The sequence below is a fragment of the Quercus suber genome, unplaced genomic scaffold (assembly GCF_002906115.3).
Source record: "Quercus suber isolate HL8 unplaced genomic scaffold, Cork oak 2.0 scaffold_105, whole genome shotgun sequence".
Taxonomy (NCBI): Eukaryota; Viridiplantae; Streptophyta; class Magnoliopsida; order Fagales; family Fagaceae; genus Quercus; species Quercus suber.
Genome location: NW_027069570.1, coordinates 755222 through 779879, shown reverse-complemented (window position 1 = coordinate 779879; position 24658 = coordinate 755222). Strand labels below are relative to the sequence as shown.

At 37.2% G+C, this 24658-nt stretch overlaps 2 protein-coding genes across 2 annotated transcripts; one reads left to right on the top strand and one right to left on the bottom strand.

The window, feature by feature from the left end:
* The first annotated feature begins 15716 nt into the window (after positions 1–15716).
* LOC112015052 (rho guanine nucleotide exchange factor 8) lies at positions 15717–19187 on the top strand. The gene is made up of 7 exons (XM_024047410.2): positions 15717–16352; positions 16736–16852; positions 17521–17675; positions 17762–17836; positions 17938–18210; positions 18303–18623; positions 18765–19187. Exons 1-7 carry the CDS (start codon positions 16058–16060, stop codon positions 19185–19187), a joined length of 1659 nt encoding a protein of 552 aa, XP_023903178.2. The 5' UTR covers positions 15717–16057.
* A 678-nt stretch (positions 19188–19865) lies between these two features.
* LOC112015051 (probable protein ABIL5) lies at positions 19866–23618 on the bottom strand. Its single transcript, XM_024047409.2, has 8 exons — positions 23283–23618; positions 23097–23179; positions 21297–21444; positions 21096–21195; positions 20901–20937; positions 20471–20568; positions 20310–20374; positions 19866–20227 (listed from the first exon to the last, which is right to left on the bottom strand). Exons 1-8 carry the CDS (start codon positions 23364–23366, stop codon positions 20141–20143), a joined length of 702 nt encoding a protein of 233 aa, XP_023903177.1. The 5' UTR covers positions 23367–23618; the 3' UTR covers positions 19866–20140.
* Between the last annotated feature and the right edge of the window lie 1040 nt (positions 23619–24658).

Below are 24658 nucleotides of genomic sequence, written 5' to 3'. Positions count from 1 at the left end.
GAATGCCGAAAAGAAAAGCAAAGACCTTACTCTTAAGCTTACTGAAGCTAAAAGGGAAAGGAAAAGTGTCGAGGCTGCTTTGGTGGGGGCTGAGAAGCAGGCCGAGGAGTAGCACCAGCATCTCTAAAAGGCCGAGGAGAAATTGACCATTACCCACAAGAAAATTGAGGCCCAGCAAAAGTAACTGGATGGCAAGGCCTCGGAAGTTGCAAAGGCCAAGCAGGTTGGGTACGACATAAGCGTGAAAGAGATAGAAGAGATTTTGAGGGCTCAAGTCACTGAAGTTTGCTACAACTATTGCCTTCAAGTCTAAGTTGAGGAAGTCTGAGAAGGTCATTTACCCCCCAACTTTAAGGGAAGTTGCTCCAACCACTGTTGGGGTAACATGTGCTACTACCTCAACTCCTCAGCCTACTGAGAAGTCAGTTGCTGTGTGGTTCCTTTGCCAGTTGATAAGCCAGCTATCCCTACTTCTGAAGTTACTACCAAGCCATCTGCTTCATCTTCCTAGGCTACTGCCAAGCCAGCTGTTCTAGTTTTCCAGGCTACTTCTAAGCCTGCCATTTCGACTCCATAGCCTACTGAAAGAGGTGAAAAGGTACAAGGAGATATCAACCTGAAGAACACTTCCTAGAGAGGAGGTTCTTTTCCCTTCATTTCCCCTTCTTTTCTTTTTGTTATCCTCCTTTGAACAAGAGTAGATTATACTAGTTTTTATTTATTTATTTATTTATTTTTAACTTGTACTTTGTAATTTTCTGATATCAATTAAAGAGATTTCAACTTTAGCCTACTTGTTTGCACAATTATGTTCTTTCTTTTCTTTTCATAACTCAATCGCTTTAAGATGTTTAGCCTATTCCAACAAGTGTTATTTTAAGTTCACCTTTGGGCCTTCAAAGCCTCCAAAGGCCAAGGACACATCAAACACTTAGAGTAAAATATCAAACATAGCCGAGGTTTGGTTAGCATCTAGCCAATTACGAAGCGCTAGATTACCCAAGGCATGTGATCTGAGGAATCAAACATAACCTAGGTTTTGTTTGACACTTAACCAAATAAGAAGTGTTAATTCACCCAATGCATGTGATCCGGGGAATCGAAAATGGACAAGGTTTTGTTTAATACTTAACCACATAAAAAATATTAATTTACCCAATGCATGTGATTCGAGGAATCGAACATGGCTGAAGTTTTGTTTAACACTTAACACCACATAAAAAGCATTAATTTACCCCAGGCATGTGATCTGAGGAATTGAACATGGCTGAGGTTCTGTTTAACACTTAACCAATTAAGAAGCACTAATTTACCCAAGACATGTGATCTGAGGAGCCGAATATGGCCGAGGTTATGTTTAACACTTAACCACATAAAAAATATTAATTTACCCAAGGCATATGATCCAAGGAATCAAACATGGCCAAGGTTCTATTTAATGCTTAACCATATAAAAGGCATTAATTTACCCAAGGCATGTGATCTGAAGTATTGACCATGGCCGAGGTTCTATTTAACACTTAATCATATAAAAAACATTAATTTAACACTTAATCTATTTAACACTTAACACCACATAAAATGCATTAATTTACAAGGGCACTAGCTGGGGAAAGAAACTTCAAGTCACAAAGAGATAAAAGTATTACTTTTAAGCCTTTCATTAATAGTAATATCTTCGAAGATTATTTATGATGTTCAAATAGTGTATAAAACATTATGAACGTTCAGACCCCCAAACAACAAAATACCAAGTCAAGCTTTATATCAAACAATGTATATGCGGAAAATGATAACAAGCTTACACTAGAATAGATAAACAATCTAAACCAATTAAAATCACATCCACAATAGAAATTAAATGATAAAGATTAAGGGAAGAGATGTAAACACAAGGACAACACAGAAACCAAAGCCCTCGGCGTAAAACTTCTCTGCCGCCCTCCAATCAGTCAATAATCCACTAGAAAATGAAGTTAGGATACATGAACAGCAATAGACCTTCCAAGCCTAATTTACCCAGGTACCTAAGCCCTCGAAACTTCTTGCTCCAATGAGGTTATGTTGAACCTTTGTCTTTTCTAGCTTACCAGATTCCATTATAACCCATAGCATCAACCAATAACCATCAGTCCTTTCTTAATTGCTTCCTAAAACACCGAAAAGCCTTCTCATAGATGTGAGTATGGTAAGAAAATGATTTGGGTAGAAACCTCTCAAGGATGTAACAATAGAGAGGATGAGAGTAGAAGAATTTGAAGAGTCTCTATGTGAAGATTGTGGATGAATCAATCTTGTTTTTCTCTAGGGTTTCTCTTAAAATTCTTTCTGGAAGCTCTCTTCATTTCGTGGGTTTAAGGGGTATTTATACTTGGGTGAGAAGAGAATGCGAAGAGACAGTTTTTCCCAAACAGGGTGGTCTGGTGGCTTGGCCTACCGACTTGGCTGAGTCGTGAGTTCAAGCCACGAGATAACAGAATGGCTAGGTTGGACTGTTGTTCCTGTAGTGCTCTAGCTGGCGCGACTGTTCATCTTTTCACACACTTCATTTGTGTGCTACATTTGGCAGCTTGCCAGTCGCGAGTCACCCGCGAGTAAGCCGCGAATCCCTGCATATTGCACAATCTTGAGCATTTCTTCACACTCTCTCACTCAATACCCTTACATGATTCCCACTTAAATACAAGGTTACTAATTGCTAAATTACAAGTAAATTTGGCACGGAATAAAGCCAGTACAATGGTTGATTAAATTCAACCTTACAGTCTCCATCTTTGGCTATTCCGTGACAAAACCCTACAACAAACTCTAGACTTAACGTGTAAGTTGGGAACAGTTGATCAAAACTCACTCACACCTAACTCTAGAATCTGTGAAACTCTTGAACCATAAGAACAAGTATCTCCTAAAACACAACAACACACTATGATCATTGTATGCAGAAAACTTGTAATGCATATAGAGCAAGCACAATGCGATCAAGCATAATGAAAACATGTAATAAACCAAGGCATGACCAAAAATGAACAATCATTATGAAAAGTGATCACAATGCTCATTCACACATGGAATGAACATCCAGACATGCAAGCTAATAAGCTCAATTACAAAGAAAAATTTGTATGTCCAACACTCAACCAATGCAATAACACTAGGAAATTGCATTAAGGATATAAAATCCAACAAAGGGCACAAGAGTGATATACTTAAAGAAAATGCATGATATTTAACATTAAGTACTTAAGCTACAGAGCATGAGTACATAAACTTTAAAAGCTTACATAAGCAACAGGTACAAACACAGTAAATAAAAAACTGAATAGCATCATAAAATTATATATGTGTACCAGTTAACCACAAGTTTTCCCAAAAGTATTATAAACATATCCATACAGAAGTTCATAAAAACTAGCAAAGAAATAACTATAAACAGGACAGGTATATATGTGTAAGTGTATATCAACTAAATCAACTCTTTTTGAGCACACAACTCCCCCTTTCAGTATGCACACTCCCTTTCATTCTTGTGCTATGTGCTGCTCTCCTCCTTTTTGGCACGAATAGCTAAAGGCTATATTCCAGTTTTTGCTGAATAACATCCAGTTGTGACTCAATGGTTGTGAGACGCATTTGAGTTTGGTTGTTGATGGAATGAAGAAGCCGTTCCAAATCAGAGATCCGATAAAACACATTTTCAATCAAGTAGCTTTGCTTGGCCAATTGAAATCCCTCGAACAAATAGAATGTCAGTTGATTGTACAGTTGTAACCGAAGCATGAGCTGGTGGAGTTGCATGTGTGGATGGCTCATTCTTAGGTGTCCTAAAGGAGTGACTCTTACTTGCATGAAGAGTCAATATAGATATTGGTCGAGACCGCGGTATAATTGTTCCATCTGTTGGTGAACGGACACCTTCATGAAGTAAAATCTTCATGGTAAGACTGTAAAAAAAGAAGACATGTTTGGGCTGCTGATTGAGCTACTACTTTCCCAATGGTCTAAAAGATGCGGGCACTAATGTCAATCGGTACACCGGAAATGAGATCACAGAGAAATTGTGCTCTTCCAAGATTGATGAAAGCAGTGTTAGACAATGGGTAGAGATTGGAGAACATGATCAATTTCAGAGTCGTCAGTTCCGGTGAAAACTGTGTAGTGCCTATAGAAGAGCCCTTGCTTTTAACTTCATGATTAGGTCCAAGAACTTGAAGAATCTCTTGTAACTTAGGTTGTCGGTCATCATATGGAGTGAGGTCCATAGTTGCTGGTCTAGTGATGCGAAGAACCTTAGCAATGTAGTCTGAATTGATGGAGAATTTTGATCCTCTTACCCAACACTTCAACTCTACTCTGGTGTTTCTGGCATTAGAGTAGAATTTCTTAACCAATTCATCAATCGGGTCTTCGAAATTGCAAACAGATCAGCCTAACCCCTTGATTCAAAAATCCTAAGGATAAATGTTGTTCCCAATGAATCAAATTGTACTATACGTTCCACAATTGTATGAGCATTTATAAAAATTTGTGAGTAGGTCTGTGAATTAATAAGAGTCCTGAATCTGTCACTGTTTAAGACTTGAGACGACTGAGTCTAGTGACGAGTTCTCTTAGCAACAAGGGATGGAACTTCAATTACAATATCTTTTCCTTTAGAGGAACGACGCGACATCTGTAAAAGACAAGACACATAGCAGAGAGCCAAGAGCAAGACCACAAAACACAATCATCAGCGTGATTAAATTCAAGTTAGTTAAAAAGTTGAATAAGCAACACTGATGCAATAAATATATGAGAAAATAAATGGTGACCAAAAGTTATGATTGTCCAGAGACAACTCAGTAGAAAGTGAACAATGAATATTGCACTGTCACAAATAACTGTCATTGTGACCCTTTACCATGAAATGATATGAACAGAACAGCACATTTAAGAAACACAACACAAAGGACAAACCCCATAAAAAAAAAAAAAAAAAAAAAAAAAAAAAAAAAAAAACTATAAGAGAAGTGTCTAATCATCAAAGACACCAACACTCAAACAAATATTAACTCAAACCATGTTGAATCCACATATATCTCAAAAACCCAAAACACTTCACAAATCAAGAATATAAAACCAAAAACATGAAAAATGCAGTGAGAAATAGGAAACCCATACCTTTTTCTTGAAGATTTGGTGTTGAAATGATGCACAAATGGAGGTTTAAGAGAGTGGCACGATGAGTTTGAGAGAGTTTTGAAATGGGGAAGACAATGAACAATCACAAAAATTCGAGGGAAAATGAAATGATTTTAAAAAACTGCCCAATTTGCGCAAAACACGCGTTTTTCGTGACTGGATCAAGTCACCAGGGTAAGCCAGAAATACTTAGAAACCAAGATTCCTGAAAATTTTCTAAGTGTTTTTGCGACTGGAAGGTCTACCTGCGAGATAGTCACTAAGTGAGTCATGAAAATCTTTGTGTACCCCTTGGACTGGACCTTCCACTTGTGAACAAGTCGCCACACTGAGCTGCGAGAATCATAAAAACTTAAATTTTGAAAAATATTCTAAGTATTTTTCGCAACTAGGGCATTTACCTGCTAGTGAGTCGCCAATGAGTCGCGAAAACCCTCTGAGTAAAGTTTGCGACTAGGGCATGCAACTAGACCAACCCGCGACTGAGCCGCCAGAATAGGGCAACACTGTTTTTGAAATTTTGACACTTTTTGTGAAAAAAAAAATACTTTCCGAAAACAACTAAAAACACTCAAAAATCTTTTTGATGTTTGATCAACAAAGATTAAGCATGTGAAAACACATTTAAATAGATACAATCATACAAATGAATATGGCATTCATTGAACATAGACATGTGTGATGTGTGTGAATATCAAAAATGAAATAGTCCTTAGTCTAATGTGAAGCTTCAATGATCAATTCAATCAATGCATACACAACTAGCACTAGATAATGTGACCCATCTCGATTATAGAAATATGCATATATGACCTCCCACACAAACTTGAGTACAATATCTTTGAAGCTTTTTGTTTGGCTCCATGTTCAACATATCATTTGATCTTTTTGAATCAACACATCTCATTGTGAAATCGTTGCCTAAAATTTTTGATATTTCACTTTGATGAGTTAGCCTTTAGCATTTTGGGCATCATACAATTTTATTTTTGGTCGCTTTCCTTTTTTCCTAGTCATATACTAGTATGTGCAACAGGCTTTTGCAGCTTAATATCTCTTTTCATTTGGAGATTTACATTTGGTGAGCTCTTTAATTAAAAGCAATAAAATAAAAGGTGGGAAGATATATAGGCACAAGTCTATGCATGTCTCAAGATCAACAAAACCATTCACGAATCATTCATGACAAGTTTGAAGTTCTATTTACAACAATCACATAGATTTCAAGATTTCTTCCACAATAATATGAGTGCATAAGAAACAAGCTATGCTCATAGATGCACTAAGCCATTAGTACAAAGGTACACGGCAAAACATGCTTTGAGAAAAAAACTTAACAAAGTCGATCAAACTTTTTGGATTTTCTATGGATTTTTGACATAAAAGTAAGAAAAGATTGATAAAAAACAGCAATGTAAAAACATTTAAAAAGAAACAAGTAAACAGCCAAACACTTTTTAACAAAAACAAGCAGAAAGCACACAACGAAGCATATTCACAAATCATAGGAAGAATTAATGCATGGACATGTTGTAATGCTTATGCATGAGTACCCCTCTTCACCCACATGTCACATACGTTTGGGGTACGAGAGTTAGGACTTTCAAACCTTCTAGTGAAGCTCTCCAAGCAAGTGGTGAATGCACCAATCATCTTCATCATGTCCATCACACTAGGATCACAATTTCAACCTCTTGATGGCTCAACAACCCATGTCCTCTTGTCATTTCTTAGTCCTCTTGACCTTTGATCATTAGCATTCTTCAATGCTCTAAGCTTATGACAATTTGGTTTTGTATGTCCTTTCAATCCACAATGGTGACAAAAATGATTTGTTCTAGGACCCTGTTGTGATTTTGGAAGTGATCTTCCTCTAACTTCACGTCTGGCTTCTGATTGATTACGGAACTTATTTAACAACCGTTGATCAGCCACATTCTTCTTCTTTTCAAACTTAACTTTCTCAGGAATAGACTCTTCTACAATTGGCTCTTCGGTTTTCACAAACTTCACTTCTTTGGTGACATTAGCTGACAAGCTACTCCCTCCAGTGTATCCCAACCCGGACTTGTCTGAGAAATGTTTTTGAGATGAAATAACATCATCTAGCTTCTTAGTGGAGACCCTCTCTATCTTGGCATTTGCTTGCACTACCTCTTGGACTTTGATATCATCTAGGTCCTTGCTCTCTTCAATCATTGTCACCTTAGCACGGAAGCTCTCCAGCAATGAACAAAGGATTTTCCTCACAACTTTAGAGTCCTCTGTTTTCTCCCCCAAGTTGAACTTGCCGATGACTACTTCATTCAACTTGCTATAAAAAGAGTCAAAAGCCTCATCCTCACTCATTTTCAAATCCCCAAAACGAGTGGTCAGCATTTACAGCTTGGTGTCTTTCATTTTCTTTGTTCCTTTATAAGTGGTCTCCAGGATCTCCCATGCTTCCTTAGCAATCGTGATGTGTGAAATCCTGTGAAATTCTTCTGGAGAGACACCACAGAAAATAGTATTCAAGCTTTACTATTAGCGTTAGATGCCGCAAGAGTTGCCTTATCCCACGTGGATTTGGCATCCTCCGCCCTAGTCCATCTAATGTCCACCCCATCCCAAACGGTTTCATCCATTGAACACATAAATGCCCTTATCCTTACTTTCCAAAAAGCATAGTTGTTACCTTCAAAAAATGGTGGAGCATTTAAAGATTGAGATCAGTCCATCTCAAAAAGGGATCAAGGATCGCACAAGGTGTTTAAACCACAGAGAGTGCACCTGCTCTAATACCAATTGAATGTTCAAATAGTGTATAAAATACTATGAACGTTTAGACCCCTAAACAACAAAATGCCAATTCAAGCTTTATATCAAACAATGTATGTGTGGAAAATGATAACAAGCTTATACCAAAATAGATAAACAATCTAAACCAATTAAAATCACATTCACAACAAAAATTAAATGGTAAAGATTAAGAGAAGAGAGATGCAAACACAAGGACAACATAACGATGTGTAATCGAAGAGGAAAACGAAGCCCTCGGTGTAAAACCTCTCCACCGCCTTCCAAGCGGTCAATAATCCACTAGAAAATGAAGTTGGGATACATAAACAGCAATAGACCCTCCAAGCCTAATCTACCCAGGTACCTAAGCCCTCTAAGCTACTTGCCCAAACGAGGTTATGCAAAACCTTTGTCTTTTCTAGCTTACCAAATTTCGCTATAACCCATAGCATCGACCAATAACCATTGGTCCTTTCTTAATTGCTTCCCAAAGCACCAAAAAGCCTTCTCACAGATGTGGGTATGGTGAGAAAAGGATTTGGGTAAGAACCTCTCAAAGATGTAACAATGGAGAGGATGCGAGTAGAGGAATTTGAAGAGTCTCTATGTGAAGATTGTGAATGAATCAATCTTGTTTTTCTCTAGGGTTTCTCTCTTAAAATTCTCTCTAGAAGCTCTCTTCATTTCTGGGTTTAAGGGGTATTTATACTTGGGTGAGAAGGGAATGCGAAGAGACAGTTTTTCCCAAACAAGGTGGTATCATGACTTGGCTGAGTCATGAATTCAAGCTGCGAGATAACAGAACAGCCAGGCTAGACTTTTTGTCCTATAGTGCTCTAGCTGGCGCGACTGTTCATCTTCATGCACACTTCACTCATGTGCTGCATTTGGCAACTTGCGAGTCGCGAGTCACGCACGAGTCCCCGCCACAAATCCCTGCATCTTGCACAATCTTTAGCATTTCTTTACACTCTCTCACTCACTACCCTTACATGATTCTCACCTAAATATAGGGTTACTAATTGCTAAATTACAAGCAAATTTGGCATGGAATAAAGCCAATACAATGGTTGATTAAATTCAACCTTACAATTTACATTCCACGGGCGTGGTACAACATTTTCATCTAAATCCTCCAAATAATAAACCCATATTCTAGCCACTGAGATGACATGATAAGGTCCTTCCTAGCTAGGCCCTAATTTTCCCCATGATGGGTTTTTGGCAGTGCCTACCACTTTCCTCAAGACCAGATCTCCAGGTGCGAGCGGTCTTGTTCTGATTCCCTTGTCATACCATTGCTTGAGTTTTTACTAATAATGGGCCAATTGGACCGCAGCCACTTCTCTTCTTTCCTCGGCCAAGTCTAGGCTCACCGAGAATAGTCGGTCATTTTCATTAACATTGAATTGGCTTGTTCTTAAGGTCGGGAATCTAGTCTCAAGAGGGATGACTGCCTTGGAAACATATGTCATTGAGAACGGAGTTTCTCCCGTTGATCTTCTAGGTGTGGTGCAATACGTCCATAACACGTGTGGCAGCTCATCTACCCATTTTCCCTTTACCTCATCCAGCCTCTTCGTCAACCAATTAACTATGACTTTGTTGATGGCTTTAGCCTACCCATTCCTTTATGGATAGGTCGGAATGGGGTATCTGTTCCTAATGTCCAACTCACTATAATACCTCCAGAATGCTTTACTATCAAATTGGATTCCATTGTCTGAGATTAGCGTATAAGAGACTCCAAACCTAGTAACGATATTCTTCCATATGAACCTCTTTGCATCCAAGTCCCTAATGTTAGAGAGGGGTTTATCTTCAACCCACTTCATAAAGTAATCAGTTTCGACGATGAGCCATCTTCGATTTCCCATTGCCCTTGGGAATGGCCTAACTATGTCTAAGCCCTACCATGCAACCAGTCAAGAGCTAGAAAGGAGATTCAAGGTTCCTCCTAGTTGAGGAATGTTCAGAGCATACCTCTGACATTAGTCATACTTTCTTATGTAATCTTGGGTAACTTTTTGCATACTAGGCCACCAATACCCTTAAGTGAGGGCTCTGTGTGATAGGGACCTCCCTCTAGTATAACTTCCACAAATTCCCTCTTGGAGCTCTTCCAACAATGGTTCCACTTTCTCGGGATGGACACAGAGTAGGTACGGCCTGGAAAATGAGCGTTTGTACAATTTCTGTTCCTCGGAGAGCCAATATCGTGGTGCCTTTCTTCGGATCTTCTTAGCCTTGCTTTTGTCCCTGAGCAATGCTCTATCACTTAAGAACGAGACTAATGGGTCTGTCCAATCTGGACCAACTTGTATGTTGTGTATCTCGACTATGGCTTGATCATGGCAACTAGGAGTCACTAAATCCTTGACAATTATGACTCATGGGAGGCCTTGCCTCGAAGAGGTAGCCAAAGTGGCCAACGAGTTGGCCTGAGAATTCTTGCTTCTAGGAACTTGCTTTATGGAGAAGGCTTCAAAGTTGGACTACAATTGCCTAACCTTGCTAAAATACCCTTGCATCCATTGGTATCTTGCTTGAAATCACCATTGATTTGCCCTACTACTAGTCTCAAATCTAAGAAGACCTCCACAACCTTACCTTATAGTCTCTTTACCATTGTTATTCCAGTCAACAAGGCTTCATACTTCACCTCATTATTCATGACTAGAAAGCCTAACCTTAAAGACTTTTCCATGGTTATCTTTTCAGGAGATACTAGAATGATCTCGACACCAGATCCTTTTTTATTAGTTACCTCGTCAGCATAAATCTCCCATAATGGGGGGTAGGGAGTGGAAATTACCAAAACATTTGGGCTCAACACTTCTCTCTTCTCGGTTTCAGTCTCCTCAACACCCTCGGTGATTTCTGCAACCAAATCCACCAGTACTTGCCCATTTATAGTTGTACGAGGCAGGTATTTAATATCAAATGCTCCCAACATTGTCCCCAATTTAGCTATCCTCCCCGTATAGTCCGATCTCTGTAGCAGTGCTTGCAGGGGGAGTTGAGTGAAGACCACGATGGTATATGCCTGGAAGTAATGGAAAAGCTTCCTTGTGGCATGTATGATAGCCAAGATTTCCTTCTCGAGGGGTAAATAGCGAGTTTCTGCCTTGTGAAGAGATTTACTAACATAATAAACTGGCTCTACACCCCAACACCCATTCTGACCAGAACTAGGCTTACTGCATGATCAGTAACCGTTATATAAGCATACAGGACCTTTTCTTTCTCTGGCTTGGAGAGAATAGGAAGGTGCGACAAATACTGTTTCAATTCTTCAAAAGCAATGCTACATTCCAAAGTCCATTCAAAATTTCTCCATTTATGAAGGAGTTGGAAGAAAGGCCAACATCGATCAGCCGACCGAGAAATAAATCTGTTCAAGGTGGCAGCCATTCCTGTCAACTTTTGTACTTCTTTGGGGTTTCGAGATGGGTGTAGGTCATTTATGGCTTTGATTTGATCAAGGTTAACTTCTATTCGATGAGTAATCATATACCCTAAAAACTTGACAGAACTAACACTAAATGAACATATGGACCCGTTGAGGCGTAGCTTGTATTTATTAAGCACTAAGAACACACTTCCTAGGCCATATAAGTGTTCTGAGACCTGCTTACTTTTCATGACCATGTCGTCAATATATGCTTTAACATTCTACCCTAATTGAGATTCAAACATCCTCGTCACCATTCTTTAATAGGTTGATCCAGCATTCTTTAGGCTGAAAGGTATTACTCAGTAATGGTAATTTCTGGTAGGGGTCAAGAAAGTTGTCTGTCCTTGGTCAGCCAAGGCTAATGGTATCTGATAGTAGCCTTGAAAGGCATCTAAAAAGCTCATCTGAGAATGATCGACCATCGCATCTACCAATTGGTTGATTCAAGGGATTGGGAAAAGGTCTCTAAGGCAAACTTTATTCAAATCAGTGAAGTCTACACAAACCCTCCATTTTCCTGATTTCTTCTTCACCACTACTGTGTTGGCCAGCCATTCAGGATAAAATGTTTCTTTGATTGCTCCAACTTGCTTGAGCTTGTTCACCTCTTCTTTTACTGCCTCGACATGCTCTTTAGAAGAGCACTGAGGTGGTTTCCTCTTTGGTACAATAGCCAGATTTACATTCAGGTGATGGCATATAAAATTTGGATCCACTCCAAACGCCTCATACATACTCCATGCAAAGACATCTATATTCTCCCTTGAGAACCTTAACAATTCTTTCTTTTCAGCAAGGGGTAACTGGGTACCAACTTGAAAATATTAATCCTTGTCTGACCCAATGATTACTTTCTCTTGCTCTTCACATAACAAACTCTTTTCTTTGGTCTCGTGCATATCTTCGTACTCTGTTAATTGCTACAAGAACTCCTCTTAGCCATGAGGGACTCCATCTATTGATTGGTGCCTAATAGTAGCCACTAAGCATTGTCTGACTTCCCACCAATTCCTCGACTCCTCCTTCAGTGGGAAACTTCACCTTCATATGCATAGTTGAGGATACTGCTCCTATAGCATAGAGCCATGGACTTGCTAGAATGGCTATGAAGGGAGAGTAAGCATCAACCACAATGAATTCCACCTCAACCACCTTATACCCCATTTGCACGGGTAATTTAATCATTCCCTTGGGAATGACCGTTCTTCCATTAAATCCTACCAGTGGGAGTCATACTTGTCCTCAGGCTTCAAATTTAACCCTTGGTACAGAGCCGGGTACATAATTTTAGCCCCACTTCCTTGATCCACTAATACCTTTTTCACGTCATATCCTCTAATGCAGAGGGTCACTACCAAGGCATCATCATGGGGCTGGAAAGTTCCAATCTTATCTTCATTTGAGAAACCCAAGGTTGGCCGTATTTTTGTCTTGCCCCTCTTGGATTCTTGGACTTGCTCCTTGAGGTTTGACCTTGATGCTATGGACATGATTCTAGAAGAGGGACCTACATCCCGGCTTGAGGTGGCAAAGATGACGTTGATAGTCCCCAATGATGGCCGAGAAACAGCTTCTCTCTGGTATCCTTGTCTAGATTGACTTCCCTGCCCAGAAGGTTGGTGTATGAACTGCTTCAACTTCCCTGCCTTGACCAACTACTCCAAATGGTCACGTAGGGCTCTGCAATCCTCAATAGTATGTCCCCAGTCTTAATGGTATTGACAATAGAGACTTTGATTGTACTTGGATAGGTCCCCTCCCATTTTATTGGGCCATGTGAAATAAGGCTTGTTTTTTATCTTCTCAAGGATCCGATACACCAGCTCCTTGAATACCAAGCTGACTACTTGGGCGTTAGCTCGCAAGGGCTGATTGGTGAAGTCTCTCTTGGGTCGATTATGTTGTACCCATCAAGTTGAGGATCTCTCTTTTCAAGAGGGAAGATTTTGGTCTTTCCCTTCCCTAGCACCTAATCCTCCTCAACTTGCTTTTGCTCATTAATACGATTCATGAGCTGGTGCATACTCTGAGTGGGCTTCATGGTTAGTGATTTTCTCAGATTATGGTTCATGGGAAGCCCCACCTTGAAGGTTCTTATGGCCAAATCCTCAAAATCTCCATCTATCTGTTAAAAGTTTCCCAATATCTATCAAAGTAGGTTTTCAAGGTCTTTCTTTCTCTTATCGCCATGGACAACAAGGAATCCAAAGGCTTGGGAACTATGTTGCATTTCACAAATTTGGCCCCAAAAGCTCTAGTCAACTCCTCATAAGATCTAATTGAATCTTTTTCTAATCCATCGAACCATCTCATGGCAACAGGTTTGAGGCTAGAGGGAAATACTTTGCACATAAGGGCCTCATTTCTAGAGTAAATGGCCATTCTCTGGTTGAAATGGCTCATGTGCTCTACAAGATCAGTCCTTCCATTATAAATGGTAAAGGTCGGTTGGGTAAAATGGTGTGGGAGCTTAGCCCTATCAATTCTCCACACGAAAGGTGACCTGGAAATTTGACGCAGAGCTTTACTCATTGCGTCATTCCCCATATTCCAAGGAGGTGAGCTCTTGCTTCTTCTCCTACTGTGTCTTTCCTCCTTATCTAAACATGAAGACATAATGAAGGACTCACTAGGACGAGTCCTTAACCTCTACCTGTAGCTACCGTCTTCTTTTGAATCAGATTTTGAGCTTGATGAGGGTGTTCTGTTTCCCTTAACATGTACCCTGCGACGCAGCTTCTTGCGCAAATGGTCAACTTCCAACCTAAGATTTCGCGTCTCCTGGTCATGGGAAATATGAATTCCAAGCCTTGACTGACTCCTACTAGTATGGTCTATGTAATCCGTTTCAACTCGGACACTAGAAGTTCAATTAGCCTCACGATTTCTCCTTCACTCCAGGTTGACAAAATGGTCAACATGCTGTGAACCAACAGAATCCTCTCTATTTTGCCTAGAATTCGCCATTTTTTTAAAAAAAAAATATATATAAGAAAGACAGCTTGAATAACCAAGGTTGCACATGCCCTTCCCACAAACAGCACCAATTGTAAGGACTCAAAATATGGCCTAAGCCCATTTAGAACAGTGGGACCCAATATAGCAAGCCCAACATAATAAATTTGTAAAATAGTGGATTCTCTGGATCAACTACAATGCTAAGTAATTACAAACTTGTGGATAACAAGACTAACGTAAATAACTTGAGCGAAAGAGACACAAATTCAAGATAAGTATTTCCTCGGGCAAGTTCGAGGATAGGTTGTTCATTAAAAGTCAAGGCAGATCTTATTACAACAAGTTTCAGTTTTTTCATTTTTCTCTTTCTCTCTAAAATGTTCATCTCATTTCCAGTGGAGTTCCATTCTTTATATAGCCTTCCCCATTGCATCTCAACCCTCAATTTGTACGTCTTAAGGAGAATAATTCAGATGCTTGTCCCATCAGGACTCTTTTGGAGGTGGTTGAGAGGTTTGTGAGCTATTGAGTCACTGTTCAAGTGTCTTTTTCTCATAAATGCAGCTAGTTCAGTTGGTGCAGAGCATTAAATGTGGAGGTGATAGCCACCTTCCAAAATATTTTCCCCTTTCTGTTGCTTGCACGACTCTAATGTCTTCCACAATACTTTACTTTTTGGTGCAAGGAGCCGCATAAGGCACTCTCAAGGTGCATTTATTCCTCGGGCTCCTCGGATGACGGGCCATTTAGCCTCCTTTCCTTTGCATGGTCTTGACGCCTTCCTTCCTCGGTCTTAGCCCACATGTCAAACTTAGGTTAACATATGCGTGGGCCTTTGGTCATCCTCGGTTAACAAAGCATTTGACTTTTTATTATATTTATACAAGTCAAATAGAAGAAAACATAAATTATAATAACCTTTAGACGACCTACATTATTCCAAAGAGAGTTTTAGAGGTTTAATATAGATGCCAAATTAAGAGTTTATGGATATGAACGAAGCATGTAGGTTACAAGTTTAGAAAGCGATATTTATTGAGACTTGAGACCATTTTTTTTTTTTTAATCCTAATTATGGACCATATTAATTATTTAAAAATAGTAACGTTGAGCACTGGTTTGGTTATTTATGGCATTTTTGTAATGTGATAAGAATAGAGAAAGCAATTGTCAGTTAAATTTGTATGTCTTACCCGGGCTTTAAGCCCAGCATTGACCTCGCAACCACTCGTTCCCTAAACAAAAGCACAATCTCTAAAAAAACAAAAAACAAAATAGTAATTACAATCCGCATTTTGTTTTTGTTTTTATTTTATTTTTTATTTTTTTATTTTTTTTACTTGTTGCTTACAGCGACCCCAACTTTTTTGTTGCTCGAACATGCACACCACGTTTGCCAAAAAACCAAAAAAAACAAAAAACAAAAAACAAAAAACAAAAAAACTTGAACTCAAACCACTAAAAACTCTCTCCCTTCTCTATCGTCAACTTTGCAAAATAGTAAAAACCGTTCCATTTTTTCCACCTCTAACCTCTCTCGTTTTTGGAGAGGAATCTCCTCTTTCTTTCTCTCTCTCATACAACACAACAACAACAACCATTAACGGTTTTGTAACTTGATTAAGGTTTTCTAGTAAACATAGTCAGGTTTGTTTGTTTCCTGACCTATATTTATTTTGTTATACAATGGTCCGAGCCTTTGGACGCCAAAATACCATACAGAAGTCAAAATCTTTCAATCTAAAAAGGATGTTTGAGATTCCGGGAAGACAGATTCAGAGTTTGATATTTGAGAATGGACATGATGGAGGTGTTGTAGAAGAGAAAATTATTGCCAAAAGTTGTGATGTCAAGCGTGTAGCTAGTCCATTGGAGCCCCAACACATAGGCTGGTCGCTTAATCATGACATGGGTCCAGTTTCACGCTTGGAAATTGGAGTTCCAGCCAAGGTTGGAAGTCCACATTCCAAGCCAAATTCAGGTAAAATCATCTTATTCATATTACATGCATGCACTTTAAATTGCATCAGTTCTCTCTCAATCTCATTATCCCAGTACAATGACATTTTCTGTTGTTTTTAACGGATTTATTTAAGGTTGGAATCTCCCTTCCCCTGCTTAAAATGTCTTAAAAAAGTTCTCATTACCCAATAAGTGAAAAATAAGATAATGTTCTTGGGTAATCATCATGCTGGTGTATTCTGCTTAAAATGTTTTAAAAAAGTTCTCATTACCCAATAAGTGAAAAATAAGATAATGTTCTTGGGTAATCATCATGCTGGTGTATTTATGGTGTGGTCTAGGAAATTTCATTTCTTTAGCCTAATGAGTTGTTTAATAAAATTTATATGCGGTTCTATTCAGATATAGAAATGATGAAGGAAAGGTTTGCTAAGCTTCTTCTTGGTGAAGATATGTCGGGTGGTGGAAAGGGTGTTTCTTCGGCTTTGGCTTTGTCAAATGCCATCACAAACCTTGCTGGTACTTTCTTTTTCTTATATAATATTTGTTCACAAAAAAAAAATGCTATATTATGACAACTGGAAATGTTTTTTTTTTTTTTTGAAGAAACAGGATTTTTTTTTTCTTTCTAAATTATGTATATCTTAAATTCAAACATTGCCCTAAAAAAAAAGTATAACATATAAACTTCATGCATGGGGTTCTTCTCTATTGCATGATGCTATCAAGGTTTTAGGGCAAACAATGATTTTGGTCTTTAAATTATGTGTTAGAGTTTAATTTTGTTCCTAAATGATCGTTTGTGTTAATTTAGTCCATAAAATTTTGAAAACAAAATGTCATCCTTACCTCCAATTTTCTGTTAAAGTCCTTGAAATTACTTTATAAATTGAGTGATTCATCATGTTATTGACGTTGATTTGTAATAATATGAGACCAAAGAGCTTGAAAGAGACATGATTTATAAGATTTCAATAATTTACTTTGATGGCAAGTGGGGAGGAAGGGTAATATTGAACCATTTTTAACAATCTATACTTTGTAGACAAAACTGAATTATAATACATAATTTAGGAAACAAATTAATAGTTTGTTCTATTTCTTAAGATTGATAGGGAAGAGTACACCTAAAGGATGGGGATGCTAATATATATGCTATTTTCTCTTGTTGTTTTACAACAAAGCAGCATCTATATTTGGTGAAAAATCGAGGCTAGAGCCTATGTCTCCAGAGAGGAAAGCAAGGTGGAGAAAAGAAATTGAATGGCTTTTATCTGTAACTGATCACATTGTTGAATTTGTTCCATCAGAGCAAAAATCCAAAGATGGAAAAAGTATGGAGGTGATAAATCTCTCTTTATCTCATAACCCCTGTAATTTTGACCATGTTGATTGCCTCTCAAATATTTTTCTATCATGATTTGATAGATAATGGTAACTCTCCAAAGAAGTGATCTTCTAATGAACATCCCTGCCCTCCGAAAGCTTGATGCTATGCTCATTGTAAGTAATAAGTACTGCTCCTCGTTTCAATATATAGATGTTTATTCTTCCATCATATAGCCTAGATTTCTACCTTTTGCTGATGAAACTATAATGAACAGGACTACCTGGATAACTTTGGAAACCAAAATGAGTTCTGGTACGTGTCTAAAGATGCCGATGAATCTGAAAATGGTAATGTCCCAAGAAATGAAGACAAATGGTGGTTACCAACTGTCAAAGTTCCACCAAATGGGCTATCAGATATATCTCGAAAGTGGCTGCTCTTTCAGAAGGATTCTGTGAACCAAGTACTAAAAGCAGCTATGGCTATAAATGCTCAAGTACTATCAGAAATGGAGATCCCTGAAAGCTACATTGAATCCCTACCAAAAGTAATTAATAAGAGGAAGGATTCATTATTGATTAGCTTTACAATATTGGTTTTGTTACTTTGATTTTGATCGTCTTTGTTATGTTTCTACAGAATGGTAGAGCAAGCCTTGGTGATTCAATATATAAGAGCATTACAGTCGAGTATTTTGATCCAGAGCAATTTCTCTCAACCATGGACTTGTCAACAGAGCATAAAGTACTTGACCTTAAGAACAGGATCGAGGCTTCAATTGTGATTTGGAAGAGAAAGATGACCAACAAGGATGGCAAGTCTTCCTGGGGTTCAGGTGTGAGCTTGGAGAAGAGAGAACTCTTTGAGGAGAGAGCTGAAACCATCTTGCTGCTACTAAAGCAGCGGTTTCCAGGAATTCCACAATCTGCACTAGACATATCTAAGATCCAATATAATAGGGTAATATCAATATTGAAACTAACACACCCCCCTCCCCCCCCCCCTCCCCCTTTTTTATTTTTTTTTTATTTTTTTTAAATTTCTAAATGTTTCTCAAACTACTTAAGACTCAGAAACCTATTTTCTGCTAAATATGTGCAGGATATAGGACAGGCTATTTTAGAGAGCTATTCCAGGATAATAGAAAGCTTGGCATTCAATGTCATGTCTAAAATTGAGGATGTCCTTTATGCTGATTCTCTCACTCAAAACCCATTACTAGCAGAATCCAACAGGAACCGTTCAAGGGATCCTTCAACGTTGACTGGTGAAGAGGCAGACAAGTGGTGTGCTGCTGAGACACCAAATTCGAAGACACTCTCGGATTTCATGGGTTGGAATCTCGATCAGGGAGCTACTGACATGAAGAAGAATGACTCAACAGATTATATGGACAGCCCATTAAGAGAAGAAAATGATACCCTCAAGAGCAAGATAGCAAACATTGTGACCACAAAGAAAATATCCTATTTAGAAAAGCTTGAGAACCTAAGTGGTCTAAGAAGTCCAACAGCTCGCCATTAGTGCTAGTAGCATTAGAAGAAACAAGATGAAAGAGAAAAGGAGGAAAAGGTAGAGAATGATAGTAACAGGGCTATATATCCTGTCAATGTAAATAGTCAGACCCATGTATGATTCTGTTGTGTTTGTAATTCTTGTATTGTGCTTCCTTCCTGATGTAAATGTGGAAAGGGAAGTCAGCATTTGATTAATGGGTTTGATGCATTTGGAATGTGCTCTAGCTTTCTTGACTTGCAGCCCACGTACTCTTTTATTTATGTACTCTTGGTTTGATTTCATCTTTACTCTCTCAACATTTGGTCATGATGACATATGGCCAGGAAACTGTCTGCATATAGGACAACCTTAGAAAGAAAGAAAGGAAAAATAGAAAAATAGAATTTCTAATTGAAAAATTCCTGTGAATTTGACAAACCACAAATTCATGAGGCATTTAGCAAATATCTATTTACTATGCAGTGCAGGAGAGAGAACAGGATATTCATTGCTGACAGTTAAAAATGTCATTGTGACATTTCACTTCAGCTGAGTTTTGATTGAGTTTGATGTTGCAAACAAATTTGGTTTCCTATAGCTTCAAGCCTTAAGGTGCAAAATGAACTTTGATAAATTGAAATTTATTTTTCTGAATTTTATTATTTAAGATACATGAAGAATATAAATTTTAATCACACTGTAGAGTCTTAAAAACCATTATTCTACACTCATAATCAACAACTTTCAGCGGTAAAAATTCTCAGAAAGGAACATATCCTTAGCTTTAGGAGCAGTCATAACAAATAGAAATTCCTAATTTGGTTCAAATTCTATGGCATTTGTGTTCTCATGGTCCTAATTCTGTGATGAACTCCCAACAGAGTGACTTCATACATTTGCAGTCTGCTAAATAAGGCATTCCTCCAATACTAAAATGCCATTACCGGAAGGCAAAAGAAAAACACACAGACCCTTATGATTCATGCTGTTCGTTTAATTCTCCGTATGAGGGACAAGATGTCACCACCCTGCGCTGACTTTCTATGACGTCCAATTGTTTGAGTACCCTGCAACAAAAGAATGCAAAATGATGGAAATAAACAAGTGATGCAGTGGCATAACAAGGATCTTAAATAGAACTTCACCTACCTGGAAATGAAATGTAGGATTTGAACCTTTTGACAATACTGACAAACCATCGTGAACAGGCAATACTAAACAAGCCATGCAATAGAACAAAAATATTAGTCGATAAGCAATGTAAATCCCAATTAAAAACACATCCGTTACATATGAGAGGAAATTTTAACCTAATGATGAGTTGGTAGTCTCTTTCTCAAGAGATGGCCTCTGTGTGTTTGTGTACAAGAAAAGTGGCACGTCCTCTTCTCTGTTATCAACGATATCCCTGCATTTATAACAAATTGATCAAAAAGACGGAAACTCAAGTTCTATCCCAGATTAAGTGATGACATAAAAAGTTCATTTTGCATAGTAAGGCTACCATGCAATGCTTATACGTGTGCAATATATGTATAAAATCGACATTGCACTCCAGGTTGTATCCTTTTCTTTGTTGCTATTTTGTTAGTTTTACTTAAGGAAGTATCGCATGCATGCTCCACATAATTGATTAAATAGGTTCTCTTGTTTGAAGCTTTTTAGTCATTTGACAATGTGAAGCCATGCAGGTAAACATCCTTAATTTCAGTGTCATGTATTAGAGGAGAAAATTTGTACCTTGAACCTTCATTTGATTTCTCAACATTTTCATTTTCTGGTCAATGAGGGGGGAAAAAAAAAAAAGAAGTATCATAAATTCAGAAGAGATAAATATGCATTGGTATGAGACAATTCAAAAAGAACAATCAAAGTTGCAAGAAGAAACTTTTAAATTTTATTGAAAAGAACCAAAGGGTGATATGAGACAGTTACGCATTGATAAATAACATCGAGAATATCGTGTCAAATTCTCACTCCACTGTAGTTTAGTTAGAGCAAGCTTGTGAGCATATTGTTCGCATAAGAGAAGTCTCTACCAAGCAAGCACCAAAAAAGTCAAAAGGATTAGTACTTAATAATTTTCCAATGATATCTGAATGACATTCTGTGACTGAGCAAAATAATACTACTAACTTGCTTTAGGCAATTGATTCGAAACTCAGCCTCGGAAAATGCATTAGTCTGAGAAATGCGACAATCAAGGTTGGCAGAGGCACTTCCAAGGTGGTCAACAACAGTAACTACAGCCCTGCATATGTACTCTTTTGTGTTTTCCATCACACTGCAAAAATATTTTAAGGAATTAGGGGGCCACATATTAATAAACGACCAACCGTTTTCAAATACCACAAAATGGCTGACCGCTATAAAATAATACAACAATGACCTACTGCTAAACCACTGACCGCCTTTAGCTATCTTATCAAATGCCTTTAAAAAAAAATAAAAGACCATAGTATAAAGTATAAACGACAAGTCGTAGGGGCCTTTACACAGAGCAAAGCAAATTTGTGGGTCACTCACTCACTTGTTTAATGGGCCACTATAGTGAGCCAGTTCCCTCCATTATACAAGTATGAATTCTTGAGAGATCTCTGTTGTCTTTATTGGTTTCATGCTGAATAAACCATTTAATGGGCTTGTGTGAAGAGATATTAAGCCCATATTGATGGCCTTGTCTTACCACATTGAATTTGAGTTGAGTCAGAGTTATCTGTGTGTTAAACTAGTCATTAGCCATTAGCCATCTTTTAATTCTCGTAACTGTTTGATACAGTTTATTTTTCAACTTTTTGCAAATAAAATTATTTTTAAAAGTTGTATCTAGAAAAATGTAAAATTTAAAGATGTTGAGATTTGAAACCACAATGCTTATTGACAAGCATTCGCAATTATTGGATATAAAACACACAAACTATTTCCCAAAAATTATAATTTTTTATCAAATTAGAACTAGTAACTAAATCCCAACACTAAATTATTGAAAAAACCTATAAGAGGGCGTAAGAATATTTATTTATCGGCATCTATGATGAGCTTATTTTTATGAATTTATTTTGTTTGTTGGGTAAAATCACAGGTATGCCTTGAAAGATGTGAACCCATCCGCAGGAACTAAAAATTACCTTCAAAATTAGAGTTTGGGCCGTATGAGTGCTGTCCACTCACATTTTGAGCTAGGAACACCACGTCAGATTAGGTCCACCAAGTGGTGGTCCCAGATAATGACTTTTTTTTAAGAAAAAAAAAATTATATTATATATATCACCAGTTTGGGGGCTAAACTAAGCTTGAGCATGATTGTTATTATTATTACAGTATTATTTTGATAAAAACTGATAAAAACTATCACAAATTTTTATTAAAAAAAAAAAAACTTAAATAGTGAGTTGAAATATAATCTCAAAACTGAAATGGTTTCTTTGATTTTACATCAAAAAAATACGTATGTAGAGTGTGTTTAGGTGCAAATAATTTTTTTTGCTGAAAATTTTGTACCGAAAAGAATATGAAAGTATATTTATGAAAAGAGAAATGTTATGTTCACAACATTTTTACATTATTTTTATAATAAATCATAAGTGATATTAGTTGTGTTGTTGTTAGAGTAAAAAAGTAATATCAGTGGTAGGTTTAAATTTGAATCAATAACAATGAGTCACTTACTTTTTGTTGTGAAAATATTATAAAAATATTATATTCGTAACGGAACGCTTAAATATACTTGTGAAAAAACAATGTTCTAAAAATCTGCAGATAAAAAGATAAAAGGCTATGCTAGAGCTGTTGCTTGTATGGTATGTTAACAAACACTACTTTTGTTTTGTTTTTTTAAGCCCCAAAAAGAGGCAGCCCACTTTACTATCACATTAAAATGAGAAACAGATGGTATAATGGTGGACAGTATAGAGAATTAGAGAGTAGAACACTAACACTTTCTTCTCTTTAGCATTCAAGAAAGTGGTTTCACTGTAATCGGCAGCATAATGAAGCTGAGAGCGTAACTCTCTAAGTTCCTGCAATCGCAAAACTATTAATGATATAGAATCAAAACGCATAAAATATACACACAAAAAGAAAGAGTAACATGGCCTCGTGGAGATGAAAATGAAAGTACACCTGGAGAGACTTTTCAAAGCGTGTGAAGTCCTCAGACTCATCATCTAGACTTTGAAAGGAAGAACAAGATTTTGAGTTCTGCATTCTCTCTTGATTTCAGCTAAATGCAGCTGAACATAAATGTAGAGAGAGGGGAGAGTGGACCTCAAGGATATAAATACAAGCTATCCAGCTTATCTCTCCCTCAAAAAGCCAGTGGATGAGTTGGTTGGAGTTTTTTTAAAAACTGAGAGAGAGAGAGAGAGAGAGAGAGAGAGAGAGAGGTGAGTGGAGGCTCGTGATATATTGTTCTGGTTATGGTATGGTATTTGGAAAAAAACAACAAAACCCCATTACAGAGAGAGATTCTGATAATGCTCTTGATGCTGCTACATGTACAGGATGGAGGAAGATGACAAAAACAGCTTCAGCCCCGTGATTTCGTGTTCGTTCCTTTCTAAAAGACCACCTGACAACATCACTCAAATTCAAAGGATTTACCTTTTTCCTTGCTTTGTGTGTTTTATTATTACTAGTTGCGGACCCGTGCATTGCGCATAATTATTTTTTAAAGGGAGGTCTCATTGTTATCATTATTTTGTAATTTGAACTAACTTAATGAAGAGAAATGCATTTCATAATCATGTTCATCGCAAAATAATTTTTTATTATTGTAGAATTGTTTTATTTAAATTTTGAAACCTTAATTCTACCATAGTTGGTTGACTAATTTGTATATCTCTAAGTCAATTGTACACATTTTGCATGCTACATGTAAACCCTATTTTCCATAAGGTTGAAATAATGTGGGAAACATTTGATTCTATGGAAGTTAAAAACTAAAATTCTTATATCATGACTTAATGTTGCCTCAATAATGTTAAATGAAATGTCAAAAATGGGATTTTGAAAATTTCCATCTTTATTTTTTATATATTTCTATTATTATTGAAGAATATCTTCTTTTTAGTTTTGATAAGAAATATGGTTTTCCATATTAGATTTTGATTAGTTTTAAATTTAACTTTTGTATGATTGTATTTAATTATATGATTTAATTAAGTGAATGTAACAATTGATTTTATTGACATTCGTAAGATCATCTTTAACTACTTCTATCAAGCTCTTTGTTTTCCAAGTAATGGTTACTAATTGACATTTGATTTCTTGATGATAATTCTAATGTACTAAATATGCATTGTAACGTTTATTTTTATTTTTATTTTTTTCATTCCAATTTACTGCCATTAACTTAGTGTATCCATAACTATTAGTTTGTTTATGATATGTTTGGTATGATATTCTGTTGTTGTTGTTGTTGTTGTTGTTGTTATTATTATTATAAATTTATTGTTTCTAAAATAGCATGTGTTTTGTATTTCATTCTTCTATTGATG

Excerpts from the sequence above, each read along its gene's own strand:
- LOC112015052 (XM_024047410.2), top strand. The coding sequence starts at position 16,058 with ATGGTCCGAGCCTTTGGACGCCAAAATACCATACAGAAGTCAAAATCT. Across the intron at positions 17,837-17,937 it reads AGCTTGATGCTATGCTCATT|GACTACCTGGATAACTTTGG; the intron begins GTAAGTAATAAG and ends TATAATGAACAG. Across the intron at positions 18,624-18,764 it reads CTAAGATCCAATATAATAGG|GATATAGGACAGGCTATTTT; the intron begins GTAATATCAATA and ends AAATATGTGCAG.
- LOC112015051 (XM_024047409.2), bottom strand. The coding sequence starts at position 23,366 with ATGCAGAACTCAAAATCTTGTTCTTCCTTTCAAAGTCTAGATGATGAG. Across the intron at positions 21,445-23,096 it reads AATGCTAAAGAGAAGAAAGT|TGTGATGGAAAACACAAAAG; the intron begins GTTAGTGTTCTA and ends ATATTTTTGCAG. Across the intron at positions 20,569-20,900 it reads AAATCAAATGAAGGTTCAAG|GGATATCGTTGATAACAGAG; the intron begins GTACAAATTTTC and ends TTATAAATGCAG.